The sequence below is a fragment of the Pseudonaja textilis genome, chromosome Z, assembly GCF_049901715.1.
Source record: "Pseudonaja textilis isolate UNSWEBS1 chromosome Z, rPseTex1.2, whole genome shotgun sequence".
In the NCBI taxonomy this organism is placed as follows: Eukaryota; Metazoa; Chordata; class Lepidosauria; order Squamata; family Elapidae; genus Pseudonaja; species Pseudonaja textilis.
The window spans coordinates 102800729-102818268 of record NC_142008.1 but is presented as its reverse complement, the minus strand read 5'-3'; the positions used below and the strand labels follow the sequence as shown (position 1 = coordinate 102818268).

Here is a 17540-nt window from a genome sequence, read left to right as displayed (position 1 = left end):
CCCCCTACTTTTTGGGCTCGAAAATTTTGGAAAAAAGGGGTGGCTTATACATGGGGAAATACGGTAGCTCCAGCACCCCAAATATATAGACAGACCTGTGCACTGGAAATCTAACTTTTATTTTATCGATGTTTATATGTAATGGTTATTTCCCCAGTGTTGATGATCATTAAAATGCTTTTAAACAAACATCTTCCTATTAATACAAATTGTAATTTTGGCTATGAAATCCCAACTTTGAAAAAAATCAAAATTATTTTGAGATGTGACAGATGGCTTTGAAAATTTCCATTGGAAAGGTATGTTGGTGTATATGTGTTCATGTGATCCAAACATGAGAAAATAGCTATGTGGAGAAACTGACAGAGTGATAACCATTTTTCAGTTAATGGTATTTCTTACTATTTAGTGAGGGAATTGCTTTGTTTCTGGTCATGTTTATTTTCTATGGCATGTGTGTCTAGAACAGGGATGTCAAACTCGATTTCATTGATGGCTGCATCAGGGTTGTGTTTGACATTGGTGGGGGGAGGCTTGGCCAAGGTGGATGTGGCTGGCTCAATATCACTCATGTGGGAGCACCTGTGGTGGCCCAAGCACTCTGCCAGTGAAAACGGGCTCTTGAGCTCAATTTTCGGCTGCAACAGCCTCCTGCAACCCCTGCCAGTGAAAACAGAACTCAGGAGGGTTATGTGCGGCCCTCACATGCTCCATTTTTGGCTGTGACTGCCTCCTGCAACCCTCTGCCAGTGAAAATGGAGATCCGTTTTTGGTAGCAGAGGTACCACAGGCCAGTCCTTCACTCTTTCCTGATCAGCCCCACAGGCCAGATCTCCACTCCACAGGCCTTGAGTTTGACACCCCTGGTCTAGAAATTGTTTGGTTGTTAGGTTTTTTTTAAAAGTTATATAAAGCTGCACAGTTTTGAAAGTGAAACAAAACTATTTTAAGCATTGAGCTCTCTAAAAGGTTTGAGACTGCCTTTTTTTCTCAGAGTTTTAAAATATGGAGAGTCAGCGCATTACAGTAGAGTTAGAGAGAGAACTTGTGATTCCCAGATATTTTTGGATTCCTGTAATATCCATGTTGGAGAAGAGCCTAATGCTGGGAACAATTGAGGGCAAAAGAACAAGGGGACAGCAGAGAATTAGGTGGCTGGATGCAGTCACTAAAGCAGTTGGTGTGAACTTAAATGGACTTTGGGGGATGGTATAGGATAGGAAGGCCTGGAGGAACGGTGTCCATGGATCGCGATGGATTGGACATGACTTTGCGACTAACAACAACAAATATCCATGCAGGAGGGAATATTTATCAAGGAGAGGAATTATAGTCCAACAATGTAGAAGACTATTTCTGTGGCAATCACCTATTCTGCCAATCATATAAATATTACTGATTATCTTTTAAAACAGGGTTCTTGAACCGTGGCAACTTTACAACTTGCGGGCCATGCTGATTGGGGAATTCTGGGAATTGAAGTCCACAGGTCTTAAATTTGTCAAGGTTGGAGAACCCTGCTTTAAAATAAAAGGCCCAACTGATGGCCCAAATGAAGTGAGTGCGGAGGGAGTTCCTGAGAATATTTTGGCAGGAAAAAAATGTTCTGAATTCAGGCCACCAGCCAAAAATGCTCTTTTCCAGGAGCTTTGCAGAAGTGTCTAATAGAACTCTTGTCACAGATCTCAAAATAGAGATATGTAACTTGGTGCTGCCAGATGTTTTGGACTAAAATTTCCAAAATTTGAGCAGGGATGCCTGAAGTAAAGGGTTACAGAAGATATATCCCAAATACTGAGAATAAGTAGAGAGAAAGGAAGATGACTTCGACAGAGAGAGGTCAGATCTATTACCAAAAAAATGAAGGGAAATCATGGCTAATCAGGGAAAAGGAATACATAAGCTGCTCAGACAGTCCTTTTAAATTCACATGAGTATAATAGGAGGGTGGAGAGTAAAGCACAATCAAATGTGCAAGATTCTGTTATCATAGTCAATATTGATAAAAGGAGCCTACCTGTTTCTCGACTTGGTCTACATTGTGGGGTTTACAAAAATAATGGCAAGAAGGAGGGAGGCACATTCAAAGTTGTACGGTTCTGTCATTGTAACCCTATAATAAAAGTAGTTTTAGTGTTCATGACTTTGTGCTCAAGTTTGATCTACCTTGAAGGACTGACATCAATCTTGCAATTCTGAAAATCTTTACCCCCTCCCCAACTTCCCTGCCTTTATTCTAAAGAGAACTAGGTAGGGTCTTTGGGGGTCATTGCTTTCTCAAATTCAATTCCTGATTTGGGCTGAGATTTCACTTACTTGGCCATTGCCTTGGCTGTGGATTTTTCTTCTCTTCTTCAAGGTTATTTTCACAGTCCATTACACCTACCCTAATCTCATACCTGATTTAACTGCTGTCAGAATGGAAAACAATACAATATGTTGAATGCTTGCCAGAATAGAGCAAATCAGTGGTATCTTTTTAAAGACTTTTCTGTGTGTGCGTACGTGTTTGTGTGTGTGTGTGTGTGTGTGTGTGTGAGAGAGAGAGAGAGAGAGAGAGAGAAAGAGAAGTAGAGATCTGTTTTAGCTCCCCTCCCAATGTGAGATCTGCAATACACGAACTGGCCCAGGCACAGCTAGCAGAAGGCTGTCCAGCCTCTAATTCAATACTTTCAGTGAAGGTTTTCTTTTAACTAAAGACCTGAAACCATTCCTTTTCTTTTCCCATGTTCTTATAGGAAAAAGCAGACCTCGGGGAGTTGAATTTTTCCCTCTGTTACCTGCCCACCGCTGGTCGTCTCACAGTTACCATCATCAAGGCTACCAACCTTAAAGCCATGGACCTGACTGGATTTTCTGGTGAGCAGATCTGACAAAGTTTGGGTCATGGCCAGTAGTTCCTGAAGCAAAATAACTAGACCATTGTCAGTGGAGCAGTAATGTTGTCTTAGAGGGAGGCTACTCAGGGGAAATGGGTAGTAAAATGAGGACAGAAAGGTAAATATCAGAATTCAAGTGTTGGAGGACAGTCAGTTAGGTAGGATGGGCAAGAAAAAACAGAAGAAAATTTAGAATGTACTAATATATGTGTATAGTTTGCTGTAGATCAATAAAACATTCTGACTCCACATTATTTTAAAAGTAATACAAAAAAGCTGCAGAAATTGACTTCTCCCTGCACTTCCCCCTTTTTTCTATCCTAAGTTGGACTGTGCAAAAAGGGAACATTTTTTGGGGGGGTGGAAGCTTCCACTATGGGATTTTGTGTGAAAGAATTTGCACAATGAAGCAGATTTTTTTTTAACATTTAATATGCTTGGTTTTGAAAAATGCAGACAACATGTATGTGGAGGAGCCTTAAGAGATGAATCTCATAGCCAGGGAGTGGGAGTTTAATTTTTTCTTGCCTCTATTACATCCCCTGTTTTGAACCATGTCTGACATCCACCGTTTTGAACCATGTTAAAAGCAAAATCACATTTTATATGACATGTCTGTTCTCTTGCTAAAACAAATGCATGTGTGGAGTGTGCTTCTAAAATGTGCTGCCCACCTGAAGCCACTTTTTTTTTTTTTTTTTGCACTTACGCCTGGTTGGTTTATTTTAAGGTTGTAGTAAATTGCAATTCTATTCTTTATGAATTTGGAGATGGGATGGCAGCAGAGAATGAAAGGTGGAGCTTCTGGAGCTATGTTGATTTCACAGAAGCCTGTGTAGGATTTGACAAGGAGGGGATTCAAATGTAGGTAAGAATTTGAGGTCATCAGAAGTAAGAACATTGGTGGGGAGGAGGGGGGATGGCAATCTAATTCCCTGCAGATCTTTGAGGTGTTTCTCCTAAACCTTAACTCATTCTTTGCACCGGTCTTCACGCAAAAAGAAACGATAGCTCAACCCACCAAAAACATAACTGTAAAAGATATAAAAGAAATAAAAGTTAAAATAAGTAAAATAATAATAAGAGAACACCTGTCTGATCATGATGAACACAAATCACCCGGGCCTGACGGATTACATCCCAGAGTTTTTTCTTAAAAAAAGTAAATTTTATTGTTCTTTTATATTTTAAAAAATAAAATTGATCATGACATTAACAGCACTGTAGCATCATTATTATACATATCCATCTCTTGTAAATATTTACATTAATATACAATACCACACGATTATATACCTTTAGCTATAGTTTTCTTATCTTAACTTTCTTTAATTCCTATTTTGTAGCCTATTTTTTACCACATATCCCAAATTTTATGATGTTCAAACTCTTCTTTATCTTTTAGTTTTAGAGTCAATCTATCCATTTTGGCACAGTCTAAAGTTTTTTGAATTATCAATTCCTCAGAGGGGATAGTTTTATGCTTCCAACATTGTGCATATGTTATTCTTGCCGAGTTAATAAGTGTAACAAACTATATTTAATCTTTTTCTTGTACTTCTTTTTAAATATTCATAACATGAATAGCTCAGATTCAAATTCTATTTGTTCTTTTACTATTTCTTGAAATCAGTACCTAATTTTTGTCCAATATCTTTGGGCTTCGGGGCAGGCCCACCACATGTGGTAGAAAGTGCCTTGTGCTTTTTTACACTTCCAGCATGCCGGGTTCATGTTGGGATACATTTTCGCTAGTCTCATTGGTGGTAGGTGCCATCGGTAGAACATCTTAAAAGATATTTTCTTTAAAAAAAATTTTTTTTAAAATTTTAACAACAAAGACAACAAATAAAACCATCTTTCAATTTTACAGTGTGTCAGTTGGGTACATATATCTTGTGTGCATAGTAATATTATGCATTTCTTGTTATACATTTATAAACCATTCTAATCAACGTTTTATATCATATTGTTCAAATACATTATTATTGACATTATAATTGTTATCTTTTAAAAACATATCGCATTCTTACTAAGTTATATTCATTCTCTTACTCATTCAAAAGTAATCAATTATAATATAACTATTACCACATATTTCAATTTCTTATTTCTCTATCTAACCATTCATAAAATAAATCCCAAATCTTATAATACTAATTTTCCCCCTGTTCTCCAATTGCCATTGTTAATCTACTCATTTCTGCACATTCCATTATAGATGTTTTCTTTATAGGCCAATGATCTTGTTAATTTATAATTCTGGTTCCAAATTTTTCCCAATCTGCTAGATCTATATTATGTCCTATATCTTTGGCTCATGCTATCATACAGCCTTTCACTATTTTTTCTTCCGAATCAACTTCTAATAAATATTTATATAGTTTGGTTATACATTTCTCCTCAGGGCCTGTTAGAATTTTGTCTAATTGTTGTAATTCTGTATAAATTCCATAGTCTTCTACATCTTTTTATATCTATTTTGCAATTGGAGGTATGGTCACCAGTCTATGAATATTCCTTGTTCTTTGAGTTCTTGGCTTGATTTTAACTTCCCTTGGTTGTCTAATACTTCTTCATATTTTGCCATTTTACCTATGTCTAAATTATTGGGATGTATCATGGCTTCCATTGTGGATAGCCATATTGGAATTTTCATGTAATGTTTCTTCCTAATTTTGTTCCAAGTTTGTATCAGAGAATCTCTTATGCAGTGTCTATGAAAATAGGTTTGTTTCTTAATTTCCTTTTCCCATAAGAAGGCATGCCATCCTCTTTGTAAATCATGGCCCTCCAGCTTAAAATCCTTTTATTATTTAAGTTGACCCATTCTTTAATCCAAGTCAAAGCTGCTGTCTTATAGGAAAGCTCCCAATCCGGGGGTCCAAAGCTGCCTCTACTTCTACTATTCTGTAACACTTTCAACTTTATTCTTTTTTTCCCCCCCTAACTATATAAATGTTGCCATATTATTCATATCTGTAAAAAAGTTTTTCTCTAATTTTATGGGGATTGTTTGAAATAGGTATAAAAATTTAAGTTAAATATTCATTTTGATCGCTGCAATTCTCCCTAATAATGATAATTGTAACTTCCCCCATAATTCCAAATCTATCTTTGTTTGTTGTAGAAGTTTCATGTAATAATTTTCTTTTATTGTTATACATTTCGCAGCTAGCCATATTCCTAGGTACTTAATTTTCTTTGTCATTTGAAGTCCCGTTACTCTTTCTAATTCTTTTTTCTGTTCTTCTGTCAAATTCTTAGTTAACATTTTAGTCTTTTGTTTATTAATTTTAAGACCTGATACTTCTCCGTATTTTTCTAGTTCTTGAATTAAAGTATTTCCAGTCTCTATAAGGTCTTCAATTAAAAAATACCATGTCATTTGCAAAAGCCTGAAGTTTATATTCCTCCTTTTTAACTCTAGCTCCTTTTATATCCACATTCTGTCTAATTTGAATTAATAAAGTTTCTAGAGTCAGGGTGAAAAGCAGAGGCAACAGTGAACAACCTTGTTTTCCCCCTTTCATTATTTAAAAGTCTCTGTATTCTCACTGTTTAATAAAATCTCACCTTTTGGGTAGAATATATCGCCTTTATCATAGTCTCAAATTTATGTTCTAAATTCATATTTTTAATTTGTTGCATCATAAATTGACAATTCAGATTGTCAAACGCTTTCTGCACATCCAGAAAAACAAGTGCCACTTGCTTTCCTGGATGGGCCTTGTAGTATTCCAAATTATCCAATACTATTCTTGTGTTATTTCTAATTTGCCTTGAAGGGAGAAATACGTTTTGATCTGAATGTATTTATTCATGTAATAATCTTTTCAATCTATCTGCTATTATAATTGTGAATATTTTATAATCTGCATTCAGCAATGATACGGCCTATAATTTTGAATTTGTCTACTGTCCGTACCCTCTTTTGGTATTAGTGAAATATATGCTTCCCTCCATGAACCTGGCAATTTGGCTTCCGTCAATATCTCGTTATACAATTCTAGCATTAATGGTTCAATCTGTTCACCCATCATCTTATACAGTATATTTTCTCTGGGAGCCCATCTGGATCTGGGTTTTTTTTTATTTTTCTGCTTTTTGATTGCTTATTTCAATTCTATCATCAATATTTCTTTGGATAAAATCTCCCTCATTTCTTCTGTTATTAGTGGAATCCCTTCATCTTTTAAATGGTCTATTATTTTCTCTTCCTCTATTTCCTCATTTTTATACAGGCTCTTGAAGTATTGATGTGCAATTCTTTTTTCCCCTTCCATCTTATGTTGAAATTCTCCATTTTCATCCTGAAATTGGTGTATTATCCTCTTCTCTCTCTCTCTTTTTTTAATCTATAAGATAACCATCTCCCTAGCTTATTCGTTTGTTCAAAGAAGTTTTGTTTTAAGGCTTTTGGGTTCTTTACCATTTCTTCTTGTTCTAGAATATTGAGTTTGTGTTTGGTTAAAGTCAATTCCCCTTTAATTTTAGTATTCTGTGGTGTTTTCTGTAGTTGGGTTTCTAGGTTTTTAATTTCTTCTTGTAAAGTGTTCTGTTTTTCCACTTCTTTTTATTTCTGTTTGATGTATATAATATTATAATTCAACGTGAAAAAGCCTTCATAGTGTCCCAAAGATTTTGTATTGATGTGTGTTGTTTAATGTTCTTTTTGAAAAGTAGTCCCAGTTCCTTCCTAAATTTTTGGGTGAATTCTTTTTCTTTTATTATTTGTGGATTTAAAGTCCATCTTCTTCTTACATCCCAGAGTTTTAAAGGAGCTAGCAGAGGTCATCTCAGAATCACTGCACCATATCTTTCAAAAATACTGGAGCACCGGGAAACTACCAAAGGACTGGAAAAGAGCTGATGTGGTTCCAATCTTCAAAAAAGGAAAAAAAAACCAGACTCAGGAAACTATAGACCAATCAGCCTAATATCAATACCAGGGAAGATACTGGAAAAGATAATAAAAAAACCAGATCTGCCAACATCTAGAAACAAATAAAGTGATAACTAGCAGTCAGCACGGATTTGTTAAAAACAGATCATACCAAACAATCTTATTTCATTCTCAACATAGTGACTAAATTAGTAGACCAGCGAAAAACTGTGGACATAATATATTTAGATTTCACCAAGGCATTCGACAAAGTAGACCACAACCTACTTCTTAGTAAGCTAGAAAAAAAATGGAATAGATAGCACCACCACTAGATGGACTTGCAGCTGGTGGCAAACCGTACTCAACGAGTAGTCCTTAATGGGTCTAACTCTACATGGAGGGAGGAAAGCAGTGGGGTGCCACAAGGTTTCGTCTTAGGCCCAGTACTCTTCAATATCTTCATTAACGACTTAGATGAGGGAATAGAAGGGGAACTTACCAAATTTGCAGATGATACTAAGCTGCCAGGAATAGCTAACACCCAAGAAGATAGGCTCAAGATCCAGATGGATCTTGACAGACTAGAACACTGGGCCTTATCTAATAAAATGAAATTCAATGTAGAGAAAAGTAAAGTCCTACACTTAGGCAAGAAAAACCAGAGGTACACATACAGACTGGGTGAGACCAGGCTCAATAGCAGTAACTGTGAGAAGGATCTTGGAGTCTTAGTGGACAACCAGCTAAATATGAGCCAGCCTTGTGCAGCAGCCACCACCAAAAAAGCTAATGCAATCCTAAATTATATTAACAGAGGGATACAATCGAGATCAGGGGAGGTACTAATACTACTCTATAAAGCCTTAGTAAGACCACAGATAGAGTACTGCATCCAGTTTTGTTCACCACATTATAAAAAATATGTTGAGACTCTAGAAAAAGTACAGAGAAGAGCAACCAGGATGATTAGGGGACTGTAGGTTAAAACATATGAAGAATGGTTAAATGAACTGGGCTTAGCTAGTCTAGTACAGAGAAGGACCAGGGGAGATATGATAGCAGTCTTCCAATATTTGAGGGGCTGCCACAGAAAAGAAAGGGTCAAGCTATTTTCTAAAGTGCCCGTAGACCAGACAAGGAATAATGGATAGAAACTGAACAAGGAGAGATTTGACCTGGAAATAAGGAGAAACTTTCTGACAGAGCAATCAACCAGTGGAACAGCTTGCCCTCGGAAGTTGTGGGAGTGCCATCACTTGAGACTTTCAAGAAGAGATTGGACTGCCATTTGTCAGAAATGGTGTAGGGTCTCCCACTTGGGCGGGTGGTTGGACTAGATGACCTTCAAGATCTCTTCCAACTCTGATTATCTGTTAACCTAAAATGAAATTCAATGTAAATTCAAACCCTGATCCTTGCCACACTGTTTAGGGTGGTTGAAAGCAAAAATGTAAGACCTCTAGGGAGCATCAGGCCCTTTATCCCTGCTATCAGCAAAGGAAACAGCATTTAGAATTAGGACAAAGAAAGAAGGAAAAGGGGTTACTGAGAAGGAAACAAGACAAGTGTAAGATGGGTCTTGTTGTGCTTCATTGCTATTACAAGGACATAGTTCAACTTCAGATGAGCAAATCTATCAATTTTTGTTCTATTCAGCATCTCTTTTTTACCATATTAATTATGTTTGGCCTGTTTTCTCAGCAGTTTGTAAATGCTGTTCTTTATTTCTAATAAATACTTTCTTATATGTGATTTTTCTAGAACGTTTTTTTACATATAGTTTTTTTTTTGTAATAGGCTTTTCCTAACATATGCTTTTTTCTATGCACATTGTTCCTTAAGCTGTGCTTTTTGCACATTTTTTTTAAATTGCAATTTGCATTCTGTGTGAGCTGGGATTTATTTTTGGTTGGCTTGTACATTTGGGAGAGATGAACTCCATCAGTTTGCATAAACATTCACAGAATGAATTTTTTTACTGCCTCTAGTTAGGGATGTACATCTCAATGACAGTTGTCATGTTTGTAATAGGGAGGATGCATCTTAACAGAAAATTGCAAGTCAGTTTTGAGAAATTGATCCTTGGTGCTTATGATGACAATCAAAGCTCAATCCTTTTATGGAGGGAAAACAGGAAAGGCTTGCAGTTATAACTGACCAGGAGAGAGTGGGAATTTCTCAAAGTAAGCCTGGCTTTTAGTGGAAAACTGAAGAGCAGATTCTACTCTATAGTGGTAAACTTCCTATATAATCTGGAATTGCAGGTTAGGTTTGGTGGGCACAGCCCCACATATCTATGATATACCTGCTTCTGCCATGGAAACAGCTTGGTTTATGTGATAGGTCTATTGTGGGGGCAGGGCCAGCCTCAAACATTTTGCTACCTGGTATTTTGCTGATTACATGGAAAATTTGTGGAATAGTAGGTCATTGGGGGGGAAAATGGTTATATATAGCCCAACCTATTCCCTATAATGCTACTTTTCTGCTTATGGAAATTGCATCATAAGGAAAGAGATTCTGAATTGTGTTCTGCCTCCTTACAAGTTCTGCCATGCCATTCTCTTGCACACGGTTTTGGATCTTATGATACTTCGTAGTGGACAGCATCTGTCCTCACTAAAGCGCTTGCAGAAAGTTCCAACAACCCTGAAAACCTGATTCAGATGGCATTGGAAAAGATTCCTGTCAGTGCTCAATCGGGAAGTCTAAACTCCTTGGACTCAAAGGAGTAAAAAGTACAAGTGATCAGAAATGGGATGGGGCAGAAAGTTAAAGACAGAGAGGCTACAAGTGATGGTACTTGGTATAAATTTGGCTTGGCTGCTTCTCCCTGTAGACTTGGACTGCTTTTCTCTTATCTTTTGCCTGCATCTTTTTAGATCCCTATGTCAAAGCATCCCTCATGTGTGAAGGGAGGCGCTTGAAGAAACGTAAGACTTCCATCAAGAAAAACACTTTGAACCCCAGTTACAATGAGGCTCTTGTCTTTGACATTCCCCAGGACAGCATGGAGCATGTCAGCATTACTTTGGCAGTCATGGATTATGATTGGTAAGATATATCATGTCCACACAAATTCCGGTGAGTTAAACCAAAGAGGCATGATTTAAAGGGCTTTCCCAGGGACGTCAGTGCTGGCTGGGCTTTTGGACTTCTTCCCACCCACCCTCTTTGGAGAGGTCATTTCAGCCAGTGATGGCTCAGCACTTTCCTTGGTTTTATTTTCAGTGAAAGAATCCTGTTTTTGTTCTGTTTTTTTTCCAATACATTTTTATTGTTTTCCACCAGTACAAATCTTAGTTACTTTTTCAACAGTATTGAATCCTGTTTTTTTTTTTAAAGACACTGCAGAATTTGGGGCACAACACGCAAGATGGAGACAGAGTAGGATGTTTTGGGGAGGGATATTGGCAACTCTTACTAGCTACAGATGCTGTTGCACAATTTCATAGAAAGGCTTGAATTTATACTCACACACACACACATACACACACAAAAATCCTTAACACCTTGTGACAACATACAAAATAATATTGAAATGTCAAGACATTCAGGTTATTTGATTTGGTACATCTTGTAAGTCAGAGGTTGTGTTGCTAGTTACGGGTTAGTGAAGAATAGTGCAAAAAAAAATCTGGAATTATATTGCAAGCTATTAGAGAAACACAACAGCCCAGCAGTAGTTCATTTTACTTTTTCTAACAAAGATGATGAGTTGAGGACCAAGAGCTGAGTTATAGGGAGAAAGATAAAACAGAGGATAGAACTTAGAGCCAAGATGGCTCCACATTCTCTGACAAATAGAGTTATGTACTGAGGGCAATCCTGGGTTACCATCCTTGGCCAATCTGGGCATCTTTCAGTTCTATGGTTTTGAACCCTTGACATGCCCTATTATTTCCATAGTTACACTGGCCTGGAAAATCTGGGAATGTACATTCTCACTTCTAGAAGGTGGCAAGGAAGCAAGCTATTGTCTGGCTGTTTTTATGAATAAATGTGGCATAGTCAGCCTTCCCTATACTCGTAGGTGGGAGCTTATGATGCAATACATATGAAGAGAAGCAGATTAGCAGGATAGGGATACATAAGTATTAGTATTTAAATATTCCACATGTACTTTTGCTACAGAAATGTGGGGGGGAACCCCGATGCACACTTTGTTAAAATAAAACCAGCTTTGTTTAAATGTCCATTTCAAATGCCCCAGTTTCTTAAGTTGGTTTTAAATGCTAAAGTGGAATATGATATTAATAAGCTTAAAACATAGCATTTTTTGAGGTGGAGGGGCGGGACTTAATATTTTAGAGATCTGGATGTCTCTGGGTTCTTAATACAGCAGTTTGAAGTAAAGCATACAAATTATCCAGTAGCTCGGAGTTGTGTTAGCATCTATCATGCCTTTGGCTGATACCAAAAAACTAATCAGACTTGATTAATATTCAAATGGGAGATCTGCAGAAAACCTAGGGCTATATGCTAGGCTAGAAGTTTTTTTAAAAAATCTACAATATGGCAGTGAAAAAATTTTGGATCATGTCATCATAGGCAATGAATTTAAGGGAGTCTTTAGGTTTTTTATTGCAAAACATATAACTGAGGTTGACATTTTCCTCCACTTCTGTGAGAGGCTGGCTCTGAAATAATCTTTTCTTCCACAGCATTGGGCATAATGAAGTCATTGGCATGTGTCGAGTGGGCAATGATGCTGATACGCCCGGGAGAGATCATTGGGCTGAGATGCTGGCAAATCCACGTAAGCCTATTGAACATTGGCACCAGCTAGTAGAGGTGAGCATGATATTATGAGAACACCAGGTCTCATCTGTGTCCAACCCATTGCTTCACTGGAGACTAAAAACTAAACTTAAACACCAGATCAGTAAGAAACAGGGGCATTGTGCAACTTCTCTGCTAAGCACAAAGCTAGTCTAACCTGCTGCCTTTGGCACAGGATAGAGCAGGGTTTTTTGACAACTTGAAGATTTGTAGACTTCAGCTCCCAGAATTCCCCAGCCAGTCATTTTAGAGTTGCCAAAGTTGAAAAGCTCTGAGATAGAAAGACAAAGATAAAAATGGAGGAAGCCTATGAAGTGGCAGGAGAGAATGAAAAACATGGTTCTCTCTCTTAATTATGACACTAGTCCACCCACATCTTGCTTAATTCCCACCCTTTATTGTCATGTAGTGCCTTCCTCAATTCCTTCTGAACAAATGTGGCCCTTGAAACAATAAAAGCTGCCCATTCCAATAAATAAGGATGCAATAAATTACTCAGTGTATTCCTTTTATGACCTGTCTTTCACTCAGTTTTTATGATAATGATGTAGTCCTGTTGGCTAAAATAGTTGTGCCTCTTATGTATTCTGGTATTGCAGCAGCACAGTACTATTCCAAGAAGTGCACCCTGAACACGAAGCATGGCCCCTGAAGAATGCTGGAAGACTCACTGACACAATGGAATAACATTCCAGAATAACTGAGAAACAATGGGCTAAAGGGTTGGGAAGACTGTCGGGATTATATAATGTCATAAATTGGGACAGAATATGGAGTTGGGCTTTCTGGATCTTCTTTTGGGAAAACACAGTTTGGAGGGATGGGGGCCAAGGTTAGACCAAAATTGGGTAATCTCTTCAAACCTGACTAAGTCCTTCCTCAATTTGGGAAAAGTTGTATATGAAAGATAGCTTGTATTAGCAAATGCCTTTGCTTCCGGGATTCTGCTGCTCTGGGAAAGGATACTAACATCGGTTTGATATTCAATATAATTCCGTAAGTCAGGGTGCTCTGGCAGTGGCTGGAGACTCTGAAAGCATCACGTTTGTCCCTCTGATCTTTTTCTCTTTGCTGCCTCTGATTTTTCAGGAGAAGACTTTGAACAGCTATATCAACAAGAATCCTCCAGCTCGAGATAAACCTAGCATCATAGTAGAAAGCATTCATTCAGACTAAAGCAACCACCAGCAGCCCTTTGCCACCAGGGACTGTAAGTGTCTTAGGAGATAGAAATGGGATGAGAAATGACGTATAGCTTCTTAATGTTGGTAGAGGCTGTAGCAAATCAGAGACACCTATGCTTCTCCGTGGGTGCTCCACTTACCGTACTATATCGCTCTTTTATAAGATTAATGCCAGGTAGTTCACAAAGTAAATGCTACATGGGGCTTCCTGGATATGACCTTATTTAGGGGGCACTTGGATCCCTTATTATAGGCTGATAAGGCAGTGCAGACCAAATAATAAATTTCACAAAAAATACTTTTAGATTGGCTATATAACATCTTGCAGGTTCAATTGTGCTTTCCCTCTTCCCTCTTTTATATTCATGAGAATTAGCGGCGTGTTTGTCAGAGACATTTTCATAATCCCCCTTCCCCCCACCACACACACTGTCATCTGGATTCAAGCAGTGTTTCCCTCTTTATTGCTTTGGTAATGGATCTTTTCTTTCTTCATCAGGGTCATCCTGTGTACTCTCTACTTACAGCCATCAACTTAAAACACAAAGAAGGGCCTCCAAAATTAATCAGTGTGCTTGAGTCCTACTAATGGGAAAAGATGTTCCTAAGATATTATGGGTCCAACCCATTTATAGATAAGCACCGTAATTTGAATTGGATCTGACAATGAACTGTCAGTTAGTGGTCCTGCTGTTAAAGCATTGATGTCACCCAACCAATCAGTTCAGCAAGCCTCATTTAGTAGCTACCGGTAAATGGAGTTATTCTAATCTAGACAAATATTCAAACATTTAAAAAAAGATAATAGAAATGTAGTGGAGTAACACAGATGGTGGCTACTGTTGAGATGAGATTGTCCTCATTAGCCCCAAAATGCAACATTTCCCTTTGTCTAAACTAGGCTGCGTTGAATATGCAAAATGTTCCATTTCTGGATCAAAAAACAAATTCCCTAACTCTATACTCTATGTGGCTGCAAGAGTTATGTGGCTGCATGAGGTCTGGCTGAGTTATTTTGAACCTTATCTCCAGATTATAGAAGTGGTGTGAGCAACAAAGCAATTCCAGAGCCTAAACTCTGGGTTAGAAACATGCTAAATTCTTGGGACAATTCCAGGATTAATCCTCCAATTCAGTTTGGATCAAGTCAGGAATTTCTAGTATATAAAAGTTGGTTTTGAAAGAAGTGATAGATCGCCTTCATTCTTTTTTCTTTCAGGGTTCCAGCAATGTGCTCTCAGAACTTTCTGGAGTGTTAACGTTTCCTCAGATCCATCTGAGAGGAAGTGCCAATAGGAGATCATCTGAGGGAAGGACTGCAAGTTCCTGCTTCCCTCAATCCCCATCTTCCCCAGAAAGTTTGCTGCCTGATGCATTTTTCTTTTCAAAAGCCATAAGGGCAGCCACCAAGGAGCATTTTTCTTGTGGGAGGGATATATTGTATTTGGAATTTAAAGAAAAAGACCCTCCCCCCTAGTTTATCTAAACGGGGGTGGGATCTTTTTTGACATGCATGCTGTTGGAGTCTTTGTTATGGAAAGAGTCAAGATGGTAAACTAGAAACATTACCTATTCTTTGTTTTTCAAAATTGTTCATTGGACAGAAATTCAAGAGGTTCCCCTTCCCCATGGAGCTATTTAATAGAGTTCTTCAGACTGTTAAACTTACAGTCTTATTTAGGAGGCATAATAGGGGACAGGCATGACAGACAACCATTCTTCTTTCTATATCCTGTCCTGTGTACGGGCTTCTCACGGCTGTGACTTTGGAGCCAGGTGACTGTTAACCCTTCCTCTCTTTCTTGTTTTCTTTTCACAACAGATCTTTTGAAGGCATGAAGGAATGTCTTTGTGGGTGCTTGGTCTGATAGGGGTGGGGGCAGAATTTCTGCATAGTACCAGAAAGCATGCAGCACCCATTACCTCAGTCTTCATGAACCTCCAGCCCAGAATAGGAGGGAGGGAGAAGAAAATTGGCATTCTTTCCTCATCACCCAACCTTGATAGACAACTCTGAAAGTGACCCAGGAGGACTCCCTGTGGACATCCCTGCCAATTTGCCCTGCTATGCCTCCTGCATCAAGGACCACCATGGAATTATCTTCCTACAGATTAACAACAGGCTTGTGACATCAAAGTGGCTCCATAATGGACTAAATTAAGGCCTACTTTCTAATCTGGAATTAGAGCTGGGCTCAGCTTAATTCCAAACATCAACAGCCAGTTCTGGACTCTTTCATATGTATGTGTAAATGTTTGGGGGTGAGATAATAGTGTGACTCCTTTCCTAAGTCTCATTAAGTTTGCTGCTTCTGGCTTTTGCATGGTCACCCTCCAGTTTGAGTGTGTGAGTGCTTTCCAGATTTAAACTAGGACAGCCTCTTGGTCAGAGAATCAAGGTGTCCTAGTTCTCACCACTCAAGTCTCCACTGTGTTACTTCCTTATGTAATCCCCCACCCCACCCTATTTGTTTTTAAATTTGGAATGTCTTTCTTTTTCTTGTTCTCCCCCTAAGGTGCATCCATTTGTCATTTTGTCTTGGTCTCTGAAGCTCAGTCCTGTTTATGGTTGGTTTTTTTGTTTTTGTTTTGTTCTAACTGTGTGAAATAAAGGGAGGGGGGGGAGGGATAAAACAGCTTCCTAAACTTCTGTCGCCCTTTTTTGGAAAAGCCATATACTCTCCCAATTGCTTGGCTATAGATTTCTGGCATTAATGGGAGAGGTAGGGGGCCAGAAGGTGATCTCTCTTCACAATAGTTTGGAACTTGAAGTTGCTGCTAAAACCGTGACATCAATAAAACTGGAAGAAAAAAAAAGAAACAAGTATCTCTGGAATTCAATACTTTTTGAACAAAGGTGGAACATAGCAGTTAAAAGTGAAGGAATTGAGCCTTTCTTTAGCATTCTACTAATATATTCTGATAAAGCAGAGATGTATATGCTCTTATTTCATCAAAAGAGATAAGCTGTTTAGCTGGAGAGACTTCTATGATCATTTGTTATAGCAGGGGTCTCCAACCTTTTGGACCTCAGGGACCACCATAATTTTAAATCCCAGGGACCACTAACCGGTTTTGTTGGGATGGCCTAATTTGTGGGTGTGGCTTGGTGGTCATGTCCATGGCTTGTATGTAAATATTATAAAAATTATATTGATTTTTTTATAAAAAAGGGCAACTTTTACCCAAAATCAGGCAAAGCAGGCAGGCAGATTGAGTTGCTCACAGAATCACTATCTGCCATCTGCAGCTCAGTCTGTCACATAAAATTTGCTTGCAAGCAATCTTACAAAATTAACTCACAACACACCATATATGTAAATATTGTTTTTTTTATATTAAAAAGAACAATTTTTACCCAAAATCAGGCAAAGCAGGCAGGCAGATTGAGTTGCTCACAGAATCATTCATTGATCTATCTATCTGCCATCGGCTACCTGAGTCTGTCACATAAAATTTGCTTGCAGTGAGTCTGCACTGAGAACCTTCAGTCCTAAGGGAGTGAAGGGTAATAGAACCTTCAGTCCTAAGGGAGGTTCGGTTGTGCTTAAAAGCAGAGCCGAAGATCTAAAGACTAGCTAGAAAGCAAGAAATCCAACCATTTTCTGCTTCCTAGCTAATCTAAATCTCCTGGCACAGCAGAACAGCTGATGGTGAGGGAAAAAAAGGAAAAATAGCAACTTAGCAGGCAAGTTTGCTGGGTAAGGAGTGAGTGGGTGGGGAGGGTTCCCGCGGGCCATGTGGGCAGCGCAGTCTTGTGTTTCTGCGCAGCCTGGATTAATTGCTTTCGGGGGGTGCTCTGAGGGT

The 17540-nt window shown here is 38.4% G+C and overlaps 1 protein-coding gene across 3 annotated transcripts in view; it reads left to right on the top strand.

The window, feature by feature from the left end:
* Positions 1–16620, top strand: part of SYT3 (synaptotagmin 3) — a 54445-nt gene extending 37825 nt beyond the window's left edge. For all 3 annotated transcript variants that reach the window (XM_026710875.2, XM_087915798.1, XM_087915800.1), the window contains 5 exons: positions 2739–2859; positions 10650–10821; positions 12432–12561; positions 13639–13759; positions 14953–16620. In XM_026710875.2, the coding sequence (XP_026566660.1) occupies positions 2739–2859; positions 10650–10821; positions 12432–12561; positions 13639–13725 (510 nt within the window). In that variant the 3' untranslated portion in view covers positions 13726–13759; positions 14953–16620. The remainder of the gene's footprint in view (positions 1–2738; positions 2860–10649; positions 10822–12431; positions 12562–13638; positions 13760–14952) is intronic.
* Positions 16621–17540: the final 920 nt, after the last annotated feature.